Consider the following 18,063-nt stretch of genomic DNA (forward strand, 5'->3'; position numbering starts at 1 on the left):
TGGAGAATTCAAGAACAGTGAAGAGTCTGGCTTGAGATTGGAGAAAAGGGAATGCTGGAGACCAGGCCCTAGGACACTGCTCGAGGATTTTAGACTTTGTCTGTGAGAAAACCAGGAGCCCATCACGGCGAGGGAGCGAAGGTCGCACAGTCAGGACTGTGCATGCAGCCGCTGTTTGCAGGAACAGCCTCTGTCTCTGAATGAGACAACTTCTCTCTGATGTCCCCCACAGGCGAGCTCACTCCAGTCCACCCATCTGAACCGCTCCTGGGTGAGGCGCAAAGTTTACAACAGTTCAGAGACTTCCTGTCTTACTCATCGAGTAGAATTTGCAACAGAGGCTCCAAGACATGGCATATGGAACCCAGGCAAAAGTGCCAGACTTGGGTGTTCGTGCTGTGTCATCCTGCAGCTCTTTCTTGGTTGCCAGTTAACTCAGTCTCGAGGATTGGTCTTCTACTTTAGCTAGATTATTTTAGCTCTGACTTTTCATTCTGCTTAATATAGCTGTCTCTTTCTAGGATGACTCCCTGTCTTGAACACCAGCCTATATGCCTGAGGCAGTGGTGCTGGGGCCTCGGTTTGCTCTGCAGACTGTGCCTTGCCCTTCTGCACCCCTACAGAGTCAGCTTTTGAAACTCCTTCAGTCCCCAGCTCCATCTCCATTCTCCCTCTGCCCTTCAGTCTTATGTCCCCTCCATACATCTCTGCTTCCCTTTCTGCCCCAAGCTGCTTCCTATAAACCACACTGAGGTGTGAAAAGTTGGTACAGAGGAGGTCTGAGGAGGAAAGTTGGTACAGAGAACTCAGAGACTGATGCAGTTTGGGGGCAGTGGTCCTGAACTAGGCTGGTAGAAGTAGGCATTAAAAGAAAGCCATGTGAGCACGAGATGCCCAAAGTAAACGCGAAAGGCTTAGAAATCGAGAGGAGAATAAGAGAGACAGAAAAAAAAAGACTAAATGTAACACTGAGTGTGAATTTATCTCTTGGCCCCACAATCTCACTTCTAATGATTTATCCTAAAGATACACCTCCAAAAATATGAAAATACATATGCACCAGTTCATTCTGTGCATTTTTTATAATCCCAAAATATTGGAAACTGCCTAAATGCCCAAGAATAGGAGACTGACAGAATACACTATGTCACCTGCCCAGAACTGAGTGTGAAGTATCTGAAAAAAAGAATGAGAAACATTTTCATGTACTAATATGAAGTGAATCCCAGGAGGTGCAGTTGAGTAGCAAAAACAGAGTTCCAAAGAGCACATACAGCATGGCTACCTTCTGCTGCAGGAAAAATGAAAAACAACATACGTAGCAATAGCTCACACCCTTGGATCTATGTAAGAATTCCCCAGAGAACTTGTAAAGCCCACTACATCCATATGATACCCCCAAGCAACTGAATCAGAGCCTCTGGGGCAGGAGGATTGTGAAGTTCAACCAGGACTGAGAAAAAACTGACTTTGAGGCTCCATGGGCCCAACTGTTACAAGAGTATTTAATTACAGTAACACTGGCTAAACACCATTGAAACCAAAACCATAGCTGTTTTTGTTTTACATGATTTTGGTAATTAATTTTAACAGCTCCTCTGTAAATTTCTAAGAAATCTTTTTAAATGACTTCTATGAGATAACAAAATGATTTAGTCAAAAATCTTGCAGTCAGTATATTCTTCAATGGATCTCACATCCAGGGCATTGAAACCTTCATCAAATTTGAAAAGTTTGGTTCTATTTGATGCTAAGGTATCAACTCAAAGCACTCTTGATCTGTAACCGAAAATAATTAAGTTGGTTTGTATCAATCCCTCTTAAAATAGTTATGCCAGCATTCAAAATCATGACTCACAATTTATATCAAATGTTGTTAGCGGATTGTTTCCAGTGAACATCCTGCTTGAAGAAGGAGGCACTTGGAACAGCTGGAGAGTATCAAACTTGCCAGTCTCGGCAAGAAGACAATTTTTTCCCTGTTGATTTATCTGAATTTCATTTCTAAAAAATACACTCAAAAGTAGTCTTGCTCCGAGGTTCAACATCTCTCGACGCCTCCATATTTCCACTAAGAACCCACATTTGATTATTTCATTTAAAAACTTTTGTAGGCTAGAACTCTTACCTGCATTAGAGCAGATGACATCTTGAGAATTCTTGCACATCTGGTTACTTTTTTTCCTGGTTAGGTCACAGTGAGTCGGGTACTGACAAGCATCCCCGGACCATCCTTCATCACATTTGCACTTGCCACAGTCACACTTCCCATGGCCTGAGAATTTAACAACATCTGGTTACTCTGTTTTCCACAGGAAACCATGATGGTAATCAAGAGTCTTAGGAGGGATGTTGGTTCAGGACTGAGCAATAATAAATTCAAACACAAGTATACGACTGTGGCTGAGGGGTTATTCTATTCATAAACAGGATAATGACATACGTGAATTTTATTTCAACAACCAACTTTGATAAATCATTCTAAAAATATTAAATTAACTCATAGAGACATTAGTATAGATAGATAAAACAGAAGACTAGTAAACCACATAATCAAAAAACAGCATGAAAAAACATCCACCAATCACCTACACATTCAAAACACAAAAGCCTAATAAAAATAATTTCCATTTAACTGTATTTTACAACACATAAAACCACCAACTCTGAGTAAGGAATCTTACAGGAAATCCCACTAAACATTGCCCTTATACTTATTTGAATTTGATATGTAATAACATTTTATAGATATATTAGATACCACCTTGGAATAAGATTGAGATGAAAAGTAAATATACATTCTGTTTCTTGATGGCGAAATCTGGTTCAAGAATCAGTAAGAGTCATATTCATCTACCACCACAGAAATTTCTCAATCTTTCATGTTCTGCAATCAACATTTTGCTGTTTTTATTACTGCGGTCATTAACTGTATTAAGCCCTGCTGGAAGAAGCCTTCTAACGTTTTCATTGACTACATATTAGACAGAAGTGCAAAACAGATACAATCCTCAGTCTGTCCTCAAGGAACTTAGGAACTGCAAAGCCAAGGCTAATATGCAAAGAGGATTGTGTTGTCTTCAGCCAGAAATGTTTGTTTGATCTTGTATTAAGCTGATATAGTCAATGACTGATAGAAATAAGAGGAGACAGATTTTCTGGACTTCTTTGACCTTTAACTGGGACTTGAAAAATGAGCAGAGTTTGAATGGGTTGCAGGGAGAATAATCTTATGTTATTCAAGATAATAGTACTACGTCTTAATGCCTGAAATTCATAGACCAGGGTGGAGTGGAATCACTGATCTGGGGCCAACAGTCATTCCATGTGACAGCCAAATTTACATGATGAAGTCCAGATGGTCAGTCAGAACGGATGCCATTTGGGCAGATTCGGCAGTGTCTGAATCTGTGATTGGCTGTGACTTTAAAACTCCTCTGCATGTGGCCTGGTCCATGAAGTGCTTCTATTCCTGTTATATTTTTCAAATTAATTATTCCATTTTACAAACAAAACCTTGCATGCACCCTAATTGCAATTCATTTTATCAAGTGCACATTACTCTGTTAAACTGATTGCATCATTTTGCATTCTTGTCTGGTCCTGCAGTGATACTGTCAATCTCAGCCAACTTGGTATCACTTATAAGCATAAGTGAGCTCTCCTGCCAACCATCCAGTCTATTTATAAAAGTATTAAGCCACATTCTTGAAGTGGCTAAGCTTCTTTTGGTGAATTAAGTATCTCGGTAACTGTAATGACACTTTAATAATATTAGTGTATTAGGTTAAGCCATATGAAATAGCCATTTTTATAAGTTAAGTATCAGCTATTTCTTATGTTTCTTCCCAATAAAAAATTGACTGCAAAGAAAACAAAAATGATTTAGAAGAAAAGGAAATATCCAGAATAAAAGAATATTCAATGCTTCTTTCATATTGGATGGAACCTCTTAGACTCCAAATTAAGGCGTATGTAACAGAGATGAGCAGTGGTTTGTGGGTTAAAGTTTACAGATTTTTTTAAAGGGAGGAAAATTTGGAAAAATAAAGGAAAAATAAGGAAAATGGACAATTGATAGGGAAAGAACCATTCATCCCACACTGACCCAAGGAAGCACCAGTAGAAGCAAAATTTTAGGTGTTTACACCCCAAAGTTAGTCCACGGAGATCCAGTTTCAGAAACTTCTTCCATAAAAGGTTCTACGAGAAAATTAACATGGGAAGGAGAGCCCACATTCTTCGCGTAGTGTGTCACGATACATACCTACACGCGGAAGCCCATCAGATAGATGTCCTTTCATGAGAAAACTATGACTTCATTTAGCTCAGAATATACAAATATTTTTTATTTCCCTCATAACCAATATTAATATTTAGGCACACACTGTGTCAGCTGATGTGTTTTCAGCTTTTCCTTTGTCTGAAAAGAATACCATGCCTCTCCCTTCAGCTCTCTTGCTTTCCCAGACGCCAGTGGGTTGTGGGAAGGCTCCCTTATACAGAACTTCCAAAATACGCCCAGAAGTAGACTTAATAAAAGACTTTTTAATAAAGTCTACTTTTAAAAACAAATCTTTTTTTTAAAAAAAATTCTTTCATTTCTCCTTAAACAAGTCTGTGCACTGGCTAAATCAAAGCCTTTTTATGATCACCTCATGATCTTCAAATGTTATAATCAAGCAATTCTTTGGTTCTTTCTCCTCCTTCAACTAAAAGAAGCAGATGGTAACTATTTTTTTATTTCCTTCTCACTTAGTTTGGAAATTAGCAAACCTGTATATGTTCAATAAACTTTAATGTAAATCCTGTAATTGCAAGGACTTTTCCATTAATTCAGTAACACCCTAGGTACCTCTGCTCTAAGCTGTTATAAAGTGAGCAGTCAATAAAAGTTGTTGACAGTTTGGCTGACTTGAATGGAAAAAAAATGAAATTACTCTCTTGCAAGCAGGTAAAAGGACTTTTTAAGTCATGACATTTTCTACAATACAAAGAAAAGTACATATCAGGCGTTGGCATGGAGACTAAACTGAGCTCATTACTATCCATTTTTAAAACTTTTTAGTAATTCATGAAGTAGCTTATAAAATTTTAAAAAGTAACTCATGGACAAGGCAAAGTATTTTTTAAATGGATTATCACTTGATTCCCTTTTAAAACATTAAAATTCTAGATCAGTAGACAGAAAAATTGAACTGGAAATAAGGCTATAGGGCAAGCCAGGTATTTTAGGATATAATACTCTGTCACACTGTTCTGACATCCCTACCTCATTTCTGGAGGAAGAAAAACTGGACACAGCTCATTGACAAGTAGCTCTTATAGAAATGTGTATTGGTAAGAGGAGGGGCAAACTTCACTGAGGTGTGCATTGAGATGATCAAAAAGAAAGGGAAAGTTACTATAATAGCCACTCACTTGTTCCGAAATTGCTGAAGGCAAGATATTTGGACAATAGGAAAACAGCACGACAACAGTGGTAGCCATTGCTCCAAAGAGAAGGAATATCTTCCTGTGAAAATAGGAACAATCCAAAATGTGCTGACCCCTGTCCAGGATGGCTTCCTGGTTCTCTTTTTATTGAAAAGTAGTTGGTTTACAATGTTATGCTAGTTCCCGGTGTACAGCATAGCGATTCAGTTATACATACATATTCTTTTTCATTATATATTATTACAAGCTATTGAATATAGTTCCCCGTGTTATTCAGTAGGACCTTACTGTTCATCTATTTTACATACAATAGTTTGTAGCTGCTAATCCCAAACTCCTAATTCATCCCTCCCCCCCACCTTTCCCTTTGGGTAACCATAAGTTTGTTTTCTATGTCTGTGAGTTTCTTTCTGTTTTGTAAATAAGTTCATTTGTGTCATTTATTTTTAGATTCCACATATAAGTCATATTATATGATATTTGTCTTTCTCTGTCTGACTTGCTTCACTTAGGGTGATAACCTCTAGGTCTGTCCCTCCCCGTTCTTGACTCACAAGTTATGTCATTCCCCATTCTGAAAGTTTATACTTATCATAATTCACAATAGATAAGTTTCACCTATCATTCAATTGAAAAATATCCCACTTTTTAACCATTTTAGATAATTTATCTTGTCTTTCTTTTTACATTGGTATGCAGACATTTACTCTGGAAAACAGCTTTACCAAACTACACCATAATGCATAAGATAACAAATATATATTAAACTTCTGAGTTACAAATCACTTTAACTCATAATCTTTTTTGATTCTCAAGATGGCATGAAAAAATAGAAAACAAATATTACCATCCTCACTTACAGAAGAGGAAATTCATGGTCCTTGAAGAATGGATTGTCTTTAAACGGGCCCTCCAAATTTTTAACCAAAATCTCAAGTTGCCCACTCAGCTTGGGTACCTACAAACTTGAATAAGAATAAAATCCCGTAACTTTCTGTCCTTTCTTCCTCTTAGGTAACCTTCATCCACACTGCCTCCTTCTTTCCAGCTCCAAAGGCTGTGTCAAGGTCCACTTGTTGTCAAAACACAGCCTCTGGACCCCGCTTACTGAACTGAGACTCGAGGTCAGAGTTTTAGATGAAGCAGAAAAGGCAGCTTTATTTCTTTGCCAGGCAAAGGAAGTCACAGTGGGCTAATGCCTCTAAGACTGTAAGCCTGCTGAGGAGAGAAGGCAGGGGGTTTTATAACAAAGAGTTCAAAGGGCAGAGCTAATTTCCATAGAGATGGTACAGGGTAACAAATTGTTGCAAAGTTGTTCCTGTTTTTGTAGATGCAGTCAGTGGTCCCCTTCCTCTGCTGGGTATGAAATTCACCTCTGGTTTTGGGACTCTCTTTAAATTCTTGTACCTAAGACAAAGGATGTATAGGAAGGGGCTCCATGGAAAAGAGCTCTGGAGAAAAACTTGTGCAGTTTAAAGTCAAGTTGATAAATGCTTTTAGACTTTAAAGCAGGCTGAAGCCTGGGCTCTCCTGCTGCAGGCTGGGACCTGCAGATCGAATAACAGGATACAAGGAAACCACAAGGGGTCAAAAGCAGGGCACTGAGCATGGTCCCAGCACAGAGCAACACCAGGGGGTGGGGCAGACCACCCAAGTCTCCCTCCTCTCCAGCCCAACCCTGGTCAGCAAGAGCATGAGAAAAAAAACTTTAAACCATCATCAAGTTAAGCAGTTACAAACACTATTGCAGATATCAGATGATCACCAATGATGACAATAGGGTCCTGCTCAGTTACACATTCCTTTCAAGGAGCCATGATTTCACTGCCATCTGGTACTTTGGGGGACCTACTTCCTCTCTCTCCTCTGTTTCAACCTCAGCTTCATCATTAGCACCTTCCTCTTATACTGTAAAACTGAACAAGTGTCTCCTGGGCTTTACAAAAGGTAATCAAAACTCCCTCTATTAAACACATGTCCCTACTTTTGTCTCTATGTCAAGTCAATTCTCCCTTCTTTATTCAAATCTCCAAATAGGTAGTTTTCATTCCCAGTCTCACTTTTTATCTACAATCCAATTTTAATCCCATCATTCTATTGACATTTTTCTAACTAAGAAAAATTAATATGCTTTTTATTTCTGAATTCAACTGGCATTTAAATCCTTATCTTATTCTTTGCTTCTTAATCCTCTGGCATCTTCCTCTCTTTCTCCCACCCTCCTCTTTGTCCTTCTCTGCCTCCTTGCCCTCCTCCATCATGCCTAAACACAGAGCATCAGTGAAACCCATAATCCCCAGTGCATCTCAGACAATACAAGAAAAACAAGAGGAATAAAACAGACTGGAGCATTTATTCTGAGGAGAGTTAATTAAACCTAAGATAATCTTTACATTCCTGAATCACACTAAGTTTTAAGCAGGCTTGAACTAAGTTATGGTTAATTGTTTTGTTTTGTTTTGTTTTTTCCCCTTGGCATTCAGTGAGCAGTTGGAAACTAGAAGGAAAGCTCATGAGGACTATCAGAGAAAATTAAAAAAGGAATTAAAAGCAATATTTCCTTTGCTTATCCAGATATCCAAGTTTTAAGTTAAATAAGGTAAAGATAAATCTTCCACATACACATGTATCAGCTTCCTTGAAATTATAAATATACCATCTATTTTGTTCTGACCTTTGATTTATTTTTTCCACCTAAAATATATCTTGGAGAACCTTTGTCAAGAAGTGGGGAGAGAAGCTGAGATTTGATTTTCCCTTATTTGAAACTAACAAATTATCCTGCTACATTTTCATGGACTCTGGCATGAAATATGAGTCTCTTGGGTCAGGGTCAAAGAACTTTATTACACACATCAATAGCAGCCACTGAAATATCCATCTGAGTCAGTTATCTAAGCCCCTGTTCACACAGGACAACACAGTGAGGAGCAGGTGATTCTTGCTCATGCAGTGGGTTGTGTTATGAGAGAGACACTTCCAGGGTAGAGAACCTGATTCTTTCAGCATGGGGAGTAAGCATGCCTGAACATGCCCTGGAAGGGTACATTATTTTACTACACTAGACTATAAACAAACTTCCCTTTGCTCCAAAGGGGAACACCAGATCTATCTTCCAAGGCTCTCTGTACAGACATCCATGAAGAGATATCCCAGAATGGACGCAATCAGTGCCTGTCTTCACAAAAGGTAATGGAGAATTATCTCCCAACACCTATTCATATCAACATTTTAGCCCATAGAGATCTATTTCACTCTTTCTAAGATGTAAAATGTTCCACTGTAGATAGCCACAGCAATGTAGCCATCCTTTCCTAATGCGCACAAAACTAGTTTTGATCGTTTACCACTACAAACAATGTTGTAATAAGTATTCTTCCTTAAACATGCATCTTTATGCAGAAGTGTGACCAGATCTGTGGGATAAATTATTATAAGTGGAGTTTATGGAAGAAAGGGTATGCATATCATTAAAATTTTAATAGATAAAGACAGATTTGTTTCCAAAACTATGCTAAATACACTCCCACCAGCAATGTGTGAGGATACACTTGCCAACACATAACATGGAACATTATCAAGTAACCTGTGTTGATCTGAGCATTAAAAATTACACTGGATATATTTGTTGGCATGTGCCAATGATGGATGACATTCAACATCTTTCTTTTGGTTTATAAATAATTTTTATTTTAAAAACAAAATCATTTTTGTCTCATTTTCTTAAAATTTTCTACTTAAATATTTTGCCTAGTTTTCTATTGGGTTGTTGGATATTTTCATGATTTTTATGAGCATTAGGTTTTACATGTTAATGAATTTAGTCTTTTGTCTGTCATTATTTTGCAAATATTTAATGACATATATAGTTTCTCATACTCCTAAATCATATGATCAAATTCTCTCATGTTTTCTTCTTGAAAATTTCATTTTATGCATAAATTTGGAATTTTTTTGGTAAGGTAAGAAAAGTCCATATTTATCTTTCCATGCTGCTAGATAGGTTTTCCAACATTATTAATAAATGGTTGATTCCTTTCTCATTGATTTGAAACACCACTTTTATCAAATACTACATTCAACCCTATATAACCTTATATTGATATCTTTGTAAATTTTGTGTTAATGCCAAACTACTTTAAATGCTCAAGTGGAATAATGTGTCTTTAAAATGTTGGTAGTTCTTGGTCTCTCTTTTGTAGTCTTTGTTTTCAGTATTTATCTTTAGACTCAAGTTGATTTAATTCCAAAAATAAATCTTCTTACAACTTTGGGGAGGGAGGATTTAATTACATTAAGTATAAAGATTAATTTAGGGTATATTCACAGATGTACATTAATGTATAATGTAAAACAGTCTATCAATTTTAATTAATTGACTATGACATGTCTCTTATTACTTACAAGAATCATTTTTTTTAGATGGATATTTTGTTTTGTTTTCCTTTAGATATTCAACATCTGCATAAAGTTAATGATCATTAAACTACTAGAAATAACTACTTATTTCCTATGTTTAGTTATCTTGCCTTTTACTTATAAAACACTGTTTAAAATGGTACCAAGAATGGATACATGTTCCCTATTCTTCACTTAATACACTAAACTTAATGCTACTTTTAAGAGGAACTGTGATATATATTATTTTCATATACAGAAAATACTAATCTATTTTATTTAATTAATTCATCTTTTAAAATCAGAATTGATTGTTAAATTTTATCAAATATCTGTTCAACCTCTCTAGAAATGATCACATGATTTTTTTTCTAGATTAGCCTATCAATATGGTAAACTATGTTAAAAGATACTAAGATTAAACCAACCTTGCCTTTCTTGTACAGACACCATTGAAAATGGCATAATATCTTTTAACATGCTGCTTTTTTTTTTAAGCATTTGGGGATAATGAGAATTTTAAAAATTTAAAATTGTAACTATGGTTAGTAGGCTTATTTAGTGTCTTGTTTTATCTCTTCTTGTGTTCATTTTAGAAAATGTTAGAAAATCATCCATTTCAACTAGACTTTAAAATTTATATTCATCAAGATTATTTTGTTTACACTATCAAATCCTTTTGTTTATTTCTAAGGAAGTGTTAATGGGAAATCTTATCTCCTTGAATAGCTTTATTACTAAATAAGAAAGAACACAAAGAAATTAAGCTTTTAATTAACAAATAAAATAACAAAGTCATAAAAAGACAATTTTTAGGGAAGAAGGATCCATTAAAGATGAAAGTGGATATTAATAAATTAGAAAACAGTCATACAAACATGTGGGCCTAATAAATCTAATTGCTAATAAAAGGCAAAGCCATTAGCTACCATAATACAAAAAAAGAAACGAAGATGTTTACAAAATAAATTTTAAAAAGAAAAAGAAAAATTCTGAGAAAAATAAATAAAGTACATAAAAGATACATAAATAAAGACAGGTTATATACACACATACAAAATTCTGATAATCATTATTTTGATTATTTTTAAAGTCTTAGTAGGTCACAGTTTTGGTTTATTTTCCTGTTTTACAAGAGTTTCAAGAGAAATTTTTTACACCTATAATCAATAGACTCTTTTGTGTGTTTTATTTTATCTAGTTTATTATTTTATTTTTAAAATTATAGAGAACTACTGACCCTACAACATTATTTGAGAATATTTTTCTTTCAAATTCTTACACTATTTTTTCTTACTTCACTTGCTAGCACCTTCAGTAAAACTGAAGTTGATTTTTGTTTCCTCATTTATATCTAGCCTGATTCTCCTGTAGAATTATTTTCTTATCTTTCAAGTCCAATAATTCTAACCACACCATACTTTACTTCTGGTTGATCTGCATTTTTTTCTAGAATATGTTGTCCCCTTTCTATAAAGTGCACATATTTCAGTGAAGTAATCCTAAATTATATCTTCAAAAATTATTCTTTTCCTCATTTTTATTTTCTGCTATAGGTACACCAATTATGGTTATGTTGGATCTCCTTTTTCTATCCTTCTTCATATGCCATTTCCTAATTTTGGATATAACATTAGGTTATTTCTCATTTCATTGTTAATATTCTCAAGTCTGTGTTCCTCATTGCTGACTGGCCTGGGGAGCATCTATTCTTCTTTTCTATATATTCATTTCTGTGATATTTATATATCTTCCCAGCCTCCCCCATATACTGTCAGATAATTTTACCTTCTTTGAGGCAGCAGAGCATAAAGCTTAAAGTCATGGACTCTGTAACTGTACTGCTGGTGTATGAATCAATCCCCACTATAAAGCTTTGTTGTGTGAATTTCAGCAAGTTATTTTATATATATATATATATATATATATATATATATATATATATAATATACATAATAATTTCTGAGATATCTATATATCTCAGAATTCTTACTTGTAAAATGGGAACAATAGTATTATTTGCATTATAGAGTTATTGTAAGGATTAAATCAGATGACAATTGTAAAGTGCTTAAGACAATGACTGTCACATAATAAGCACTATGTAAGTAATTATTAAAAATCCTTAAAAATTTTTTCTCTGTTTTCCTACAATTTCCTCCCTGAGTACTTGCATCTTTTCTTTGAGCTCATTGCCTGGAAGCAATATATCCATTATGAAGAATTCTTTCTTTATAATTTTATAACATGAAAAATTATTCATAATTTTTATCAGTTTCATAGTAAGATGATTCAGGTATTGATTTATTATTTGAGTTTTGTTTATTACTCATATTCTATATTTCTTTTTTGTATTATTTTTTCCACAGGTGTCATGCTAACTTCTTAATTATTATTCATTACTGAATGAGAGGGAGTTTTCCTAGAATAATTATTTTTGAAAGGATAATGTGGAAAGGAATCAGAGTGAACTTCTCTATGAATATTACTTTGCACAAACATGCAAATATTTTATTGTCAATCTCTAAAGGTAAATTTGGTGAATTAAATGGTATATGAATATGCAAGTTTAACAGATATGGCCATAATGATTTCTAAAATGGCTGTAAATGACTTTTGTTTCAGCCAACAATTGTTAAGTCACTGCTTCTTCTTAACTTGCATTATTTATGCTTCCTCTTCTGCTTGAAATGCTCCCCAACCCTCAATTGGAAGAAAAACCTTTTCCAGGCTCCCATTACACTATGTACATATCTATTACTTCACTAACCCATAATTATCTCTTTACATGGCTCTTTGCCCCACTAAACTGTTATTTTCTTTAGGACCATGACTGTGTCATCTTAATTTTATATCCTTGGTTCCTATCCAATTTTCCAGCACATAGTATTTACCAAAAAAAAGGTTTGATAAATATATAAATGATAAAGGCAGCATAAAATTACTGTCCAAGGACACATCACTGGGAAATAGTTAAAGTAGAATATAAATCCAGTTTTTTATTCCTACAAATCATATCTTTTCACTATAACTTTCCTCAGTTATATGAATATAAATTAAGGGACTCAAGTCTAGGTCAAAAACCTGTTTTACATCCTTGAAATTATAATTATCACTCAAATGACTTGCAAATTACTCAGTCATTTTAATGCTGGCAAAATTATGGTGTATGGTTTGCATAGACATTAATAACAAGCTTTAATTCATATGAGATTTTAAAGCTTGGTTCAAATATAGTTTCTATCTAGGTAACTAAAGTTTGACATAGGATTAATAAACCCTCATAAAAGTATTGCATAATTCTTTTTTTGATTAAGCTGCAACTAAACAACTATAGATAGGGGAATTATGACTAAAACTCAGTTGCTTCCAATGCAAACAATCTTACAGAACACCTCTTTCCAAATGAAGATATAGACAATATTTACAGTCCATTCTAAGGTAAACTGACTGGGAATTGATTGTAGCAATTTAATAGTTTGTGATCCATATGACAACTTTAATTATCTAGGAAAGGAGAGGAACATTTCTGCTTTACATGAAAAAAATGTGTATGTTTTTAAATTAATAGTTTTGTTTAATTAGGATTACTGAATCAACCCAGAATCTAGGAAATTCAGTGAGATTATTATAAGGCTGTATGTTGAATGAAATAAGTTGCTCAGTTGTCCAAATTTATCCTTTCATTTCAACTTAGCTTTTGCCAAAGCCACACCATGGGCCACAGCATCGTCAAATTGCTACATATTGTCAGACCTAACAGTTGAGCTCAAAGCCTTTCTCTGAAATGTTATGTAGCTCTAAAGACTAAGTTGTACATGAAATCATCTTAATCTAATATATTTCTATCACTTAAGATATGTATTCTATTTTTAATTTTGCCTAAATTACTCGGCCAAAATTTGTTTTAGTTCTTGGTGTTCTTCTTGGAAAAAAAGAGATAGAAGAGCATGGAGAGTCAGTCTGACTGCCAAGAGGTGCTTTCTGGCAGTCAGAGCTGATATAACTTTTCCACAGTCAGGGCTGTACTAGTCAATTTGATTAAAATATTATGAATTTCACATATCTCCGGGGACTGATCATGGAATGAGACAGGACGTATCACTTGAACACTGTCACCTCTGTATGCCTACCATTCTACTGAAATGTGTGATCACAATCAGGGAGAGAAACATTGGATGCCAGAATGGGTTTAGGGAAGAATTTATTGAAAAAATGTAGATAATGCTCATCATAGAAAAATGTATCTATGATATATATATATCTCCATATCTTCAATATGGAGATCAGCCAAGAAAAGCTATGTATTAAAAGTTTATTAAAGGCCATTGATTTCTTGAATATGCACAAATATCATTCTTCCAGGTATTTTCCAGGGAACAATTATTAATATGTGATTAACATAAGCTAATTTGACCAAGAGTCATTCTCTGTGATTAAGGCGATATTTGCTAGTGAGATGACCATTGGAAAAGAATAGACGGCTTGCATCAATTTACTTAACAGCTTCCGTAAGATAAGGTAAAAATGAGGGTAAGAAAGGAGGAAATTAACTTCCATTGAGTACTTACTATATGTCAGGCCCCATGCTAGGTACTCCGTGTTCATTAGGTTAGTTACCAAAACCTTATGAGCTTAGAATGAGAAAGCCAACACACAGGCTCAGAGAGACCAACTGGCTTGTCTCAAATCATAAAATCTGATTCAAACCCAATATCCCTGACCTTGTATTTTCTACCACACTTAGCTCCAACAGTTACTCTTTCCAACGTAACTTTCAGGAATGCACATGCCTTTGTGGTTATTTTAGAATAATGCCTGTTAAGAGATTGTGTTATATAATCTTATCTACATTGATTATGCTAGAGAAACTGGATCTTGTTTTATGTATTTTGTCTTCTGAAAGCTAAATGCTTTTAGATGTTAAAAAAATGCAATGTTATTTTAGTAGTAAGCCTGATTTGGGGGATAGGAAGGCAGTTAACACAGTTCTCAGAGGAAATAACTATAGCCTTGTCTCATAATTACTTGCCAGGAAAGGTCCTCTGAAATATAGGGCCACCAACCATCCCCAGGTACCCATATTTAAGAACAACAGAATAAACTGAGGACCAAATGCAAAATTTATGACTAAAAGCTAAATAACAGAAGTAACCATGAGAAGTATGCTTTAGAAACTTCTTCACAACAAAAATTAAGCCTATTGACAACGTTTGATGTACAGGTCCTCAGGGTCACATGAAAAATATTCAGCTAGAACTTTTAGTAGAATGATTATGAAGAAAGACTTTGAATTGGGAAATCTTGCAAGGAAAATATTCTTGTAATTCCCTCCACCAAAGTTCTGGGGAATCAAATTGTCTTCAAAGAGCTAAAGGGCAGCCTGGGACATGTTTTGTTGTCGTTGTTTGTGAAAATAATGACAATCAGTGTCAACTTGTTTTCACTTCCGGACCAATCTCAGAGGAACTCTCAGCTTACCCTTAAGGAATGAGTCTGGAACTGAAGCTTAGATCAAGTTCGCACAGAAACACACTGAGGCAGCCTACATTTCCAGGAAGTCAAAGGAAGTTTAGAAAAATGCCTCCAGTCATGATTTTCATAGGGTTTCAAAGATACTTTGAAACATGCTAAAGGTTCTAACTCAGCTAGTTTGATCAGGATGTCTTTTGAAATTTGACCAATAAAACTTTCAGTGATCAAATTCATAGAATTAAACTAGAAGTCAACCTTCAGATATATTCTTGGAATTCTAGAAGTTTGCTCTGTGATCATGGTATTCAGCATTGGCTTAAACTCAGCTGAATGTTGATATTAACACCTAGCCATTAGGAATATGGTGCCTCAATTATGTATTGTTAATATTGCTTAAACAGAGGGTTTTTAAAATTTTTCTATTCCAAATAATCATAGGTTAGTTTAATTATATGCCTTTAGATAACCATGCAATAAAAACTGGACCTAATGTTAGGAGTTAGGACCTGACACTTCTAGGCTTCCACTGATAACTATAATCATCTTTATGATAGTGAAAGGCTATTATTTAGATTCATTATGTTGATCAATCTTTTTACTTTATTACAATAGTGTTATGGAAAACAAAGAATTTTGCAAGGTAACAGTTTAAAATTGTTTTGCATTTGTACATTCTCACTTTATAATTTCATGTTCAGAGAAGAATTTCATATGTTCAACCACTTTCCTTTCCTCTATCTAATCTTAAGTGTCAGGAAGTGAAGAGAACTTTACCAGGAGATACACTATTTAGAAAATTTGCAATAGGGATGTTGTTTATAATATATGGAGCTTACATTTTGATAGGAAGATAGATTCATACGCAATTAGCATCTAAATATACTGATACTGAATTCCAAAAATATACATTAACATATATTTGGAATCTGCTAAAATATATTTAAGCATCCATTAAGCAGAACAATCGTGAACTTGATTTTTAATTTGCGATGAATAAACACACCACTTGTCAGATAATGTACTGAATATTTATCCTCTGTATGTTCTTAAAATAGAAATTTGCTTCTTAGATAAGTAGAGAATTACTGCAAATGATTTCTTGTGCTTACTTTTTTGTTTTGTTTTTTTTTTAATGCACTTAATGGTACCCATATCATTTTAAAAAATTAACATCTCTTCAAATAAACAGCTTACTTCTAGGGAATAATTTGGGGAGATTAGTTCTTTAAATAGAGGTGTACACTTTATTTTAAGATGTACACACTTGTCTTGAATTTTTGAGAGCAAATTAAAAAGTATGGAACCTTCAAGAAAAGTCCAAATCACTATGAAAGCAGATAAATTACTTAACAGATAAGGTAGAGTCTCAACAAAACTATGAAGCAAGTGGGCGTGGCATCTTTTCTAGTACCTGACATCCTTCTAATTTTTGTGAAAACCTGCCCAATGAGTTTGACTTCACGCGATATTGTAAACGGCTAATTTTTATCCCTTCAGAACATTGCTTTACAACAGCACAATATCTAACCCAAAAGAAATAGGAGGATCTGAATAAACACTTAGCAACTGAATGAGTAAAGGAATATTAATGATTACAAAAATTTAATGATTATAAATGATTAAACTGAAACTTGAAGCTCCACGAAGGAATTCAGTCCCATGGCGGTGAAGTAGCCCCCTGCAGTCTTACCTTGTACCAACTCTTTGTGCTTCTTGTTTAGCAACTTTTTAGTCACATTTTAATCACATGAAGTAATACTGAAGATCTGTGATTTGAACCAACTAGTAAAAGATTTTTAAAAATCAACAATTAAAGCTAAATTTATAGTTTAAATAGTGCAGTTGAATTTAATGAACTCAGCCATCATTTAAAGTTTATCCCATATACCGCCAAAGGTTTTGACAATCACCAGCATTTTCCTGTAATATATCCTTCTAGAGTGAGTGGGAACACCTCGAGCAGTTCCAATACTGACCGAAAAAAAAAAAGGCCCCAGGTACTTTCACACATGTAAAAATTTAACTTTACTTTTCTTAGTCATTTTCTGACATTAGCATTATCAGTCATTCTCTTAACACAATACCATATTCTATTTTTGAACAGAAAAGTCTATACATCAACGTATTTCAGGTCAATGGAGAAAATACTTTCTAACAAACAAAACTGTTTAAAATGCATTGTGCACCCTTGTGACGAAAGGGTTCCTCCTCACCAGAAGTCTTCAAAAATTTTTAGACAACCTCCTTAAACAGAAACTGCACAAAACTCCAGTTATAAATAGCGAGTTCACTCATTCACTTTTTAAATGTTTTATTTATTTATTATTTAGTTATTTCATCTTTGGCAGGATTAGGTAATTACGTTTAACTTATTTTTGGAGGAGGTACTGGGGATTGAACCCAGGACCTCACGCATGCTAAGCATGCACTCTACCACTTGAGCTATACCCTCCCCTCATTCATTCAGTCTTTAACTCAACAAACATTCACGCGCATGGCAGCTCTGGGCCGAGGGCTGCGTCAGGTACTCTGAAAGGAGTGGTGAGGCCGCACATCTGTGATTCCTGCCTCCACACATCCGATACTCTAGTACAGAAGTCCGCTGGTAACCAAGTAATTACACAAACACATGCACAATTACACCAGTGATGGCGGCTATCTAAATAAATCAGTTATCCTAATGACCATCCACATCCTCCTCAGACAGGAGATGGAGTCATTGGTTTTTGACATTCCCTATTTTAGATATCATGC

The 18,063-nt window shown here is 34.8% G+C and overlaps 1 protein-coding gene across 1 annotated transcript in view; it reads right to left on the reverse strand.

Annotated features, from left to right (window-relative positions):
* ITGBL1 (integrin subunit beta like 1) overlaps positions 1-18,063 on the reverse strand; it is a 161,559-nt gene that overhangs the window by 93,902 nt on the left and 49,594 nt on the right. Inside the window, exon 3 of the mRNA XM_014568174.2 lies at positions 2,129-2,275. Within this exon, the coding sequence (XP_014423660.2) occupies positions 2,129-2,275 (147 nt within the window). The remainder of the gene's footprint in view (positions 1-2,128; positions 2,276-18,063) is intronic.

This window comes from Camelus ferus, chromosome 14, assembly GCF_009834535.1.
Source record: "Camelus ferus isolate YT-003-E chromosome 14, BCGSAC_Cfer_1.0, whole genome shotgun sequence".
In the NCBI taxonomy this organism is placed as follows: domain Eukaryota; kingdom Metazoa; phylum Chordata; class Mammalia; order Artiodactyla; family Camelidae; genus Camelus; species Camelus ferus.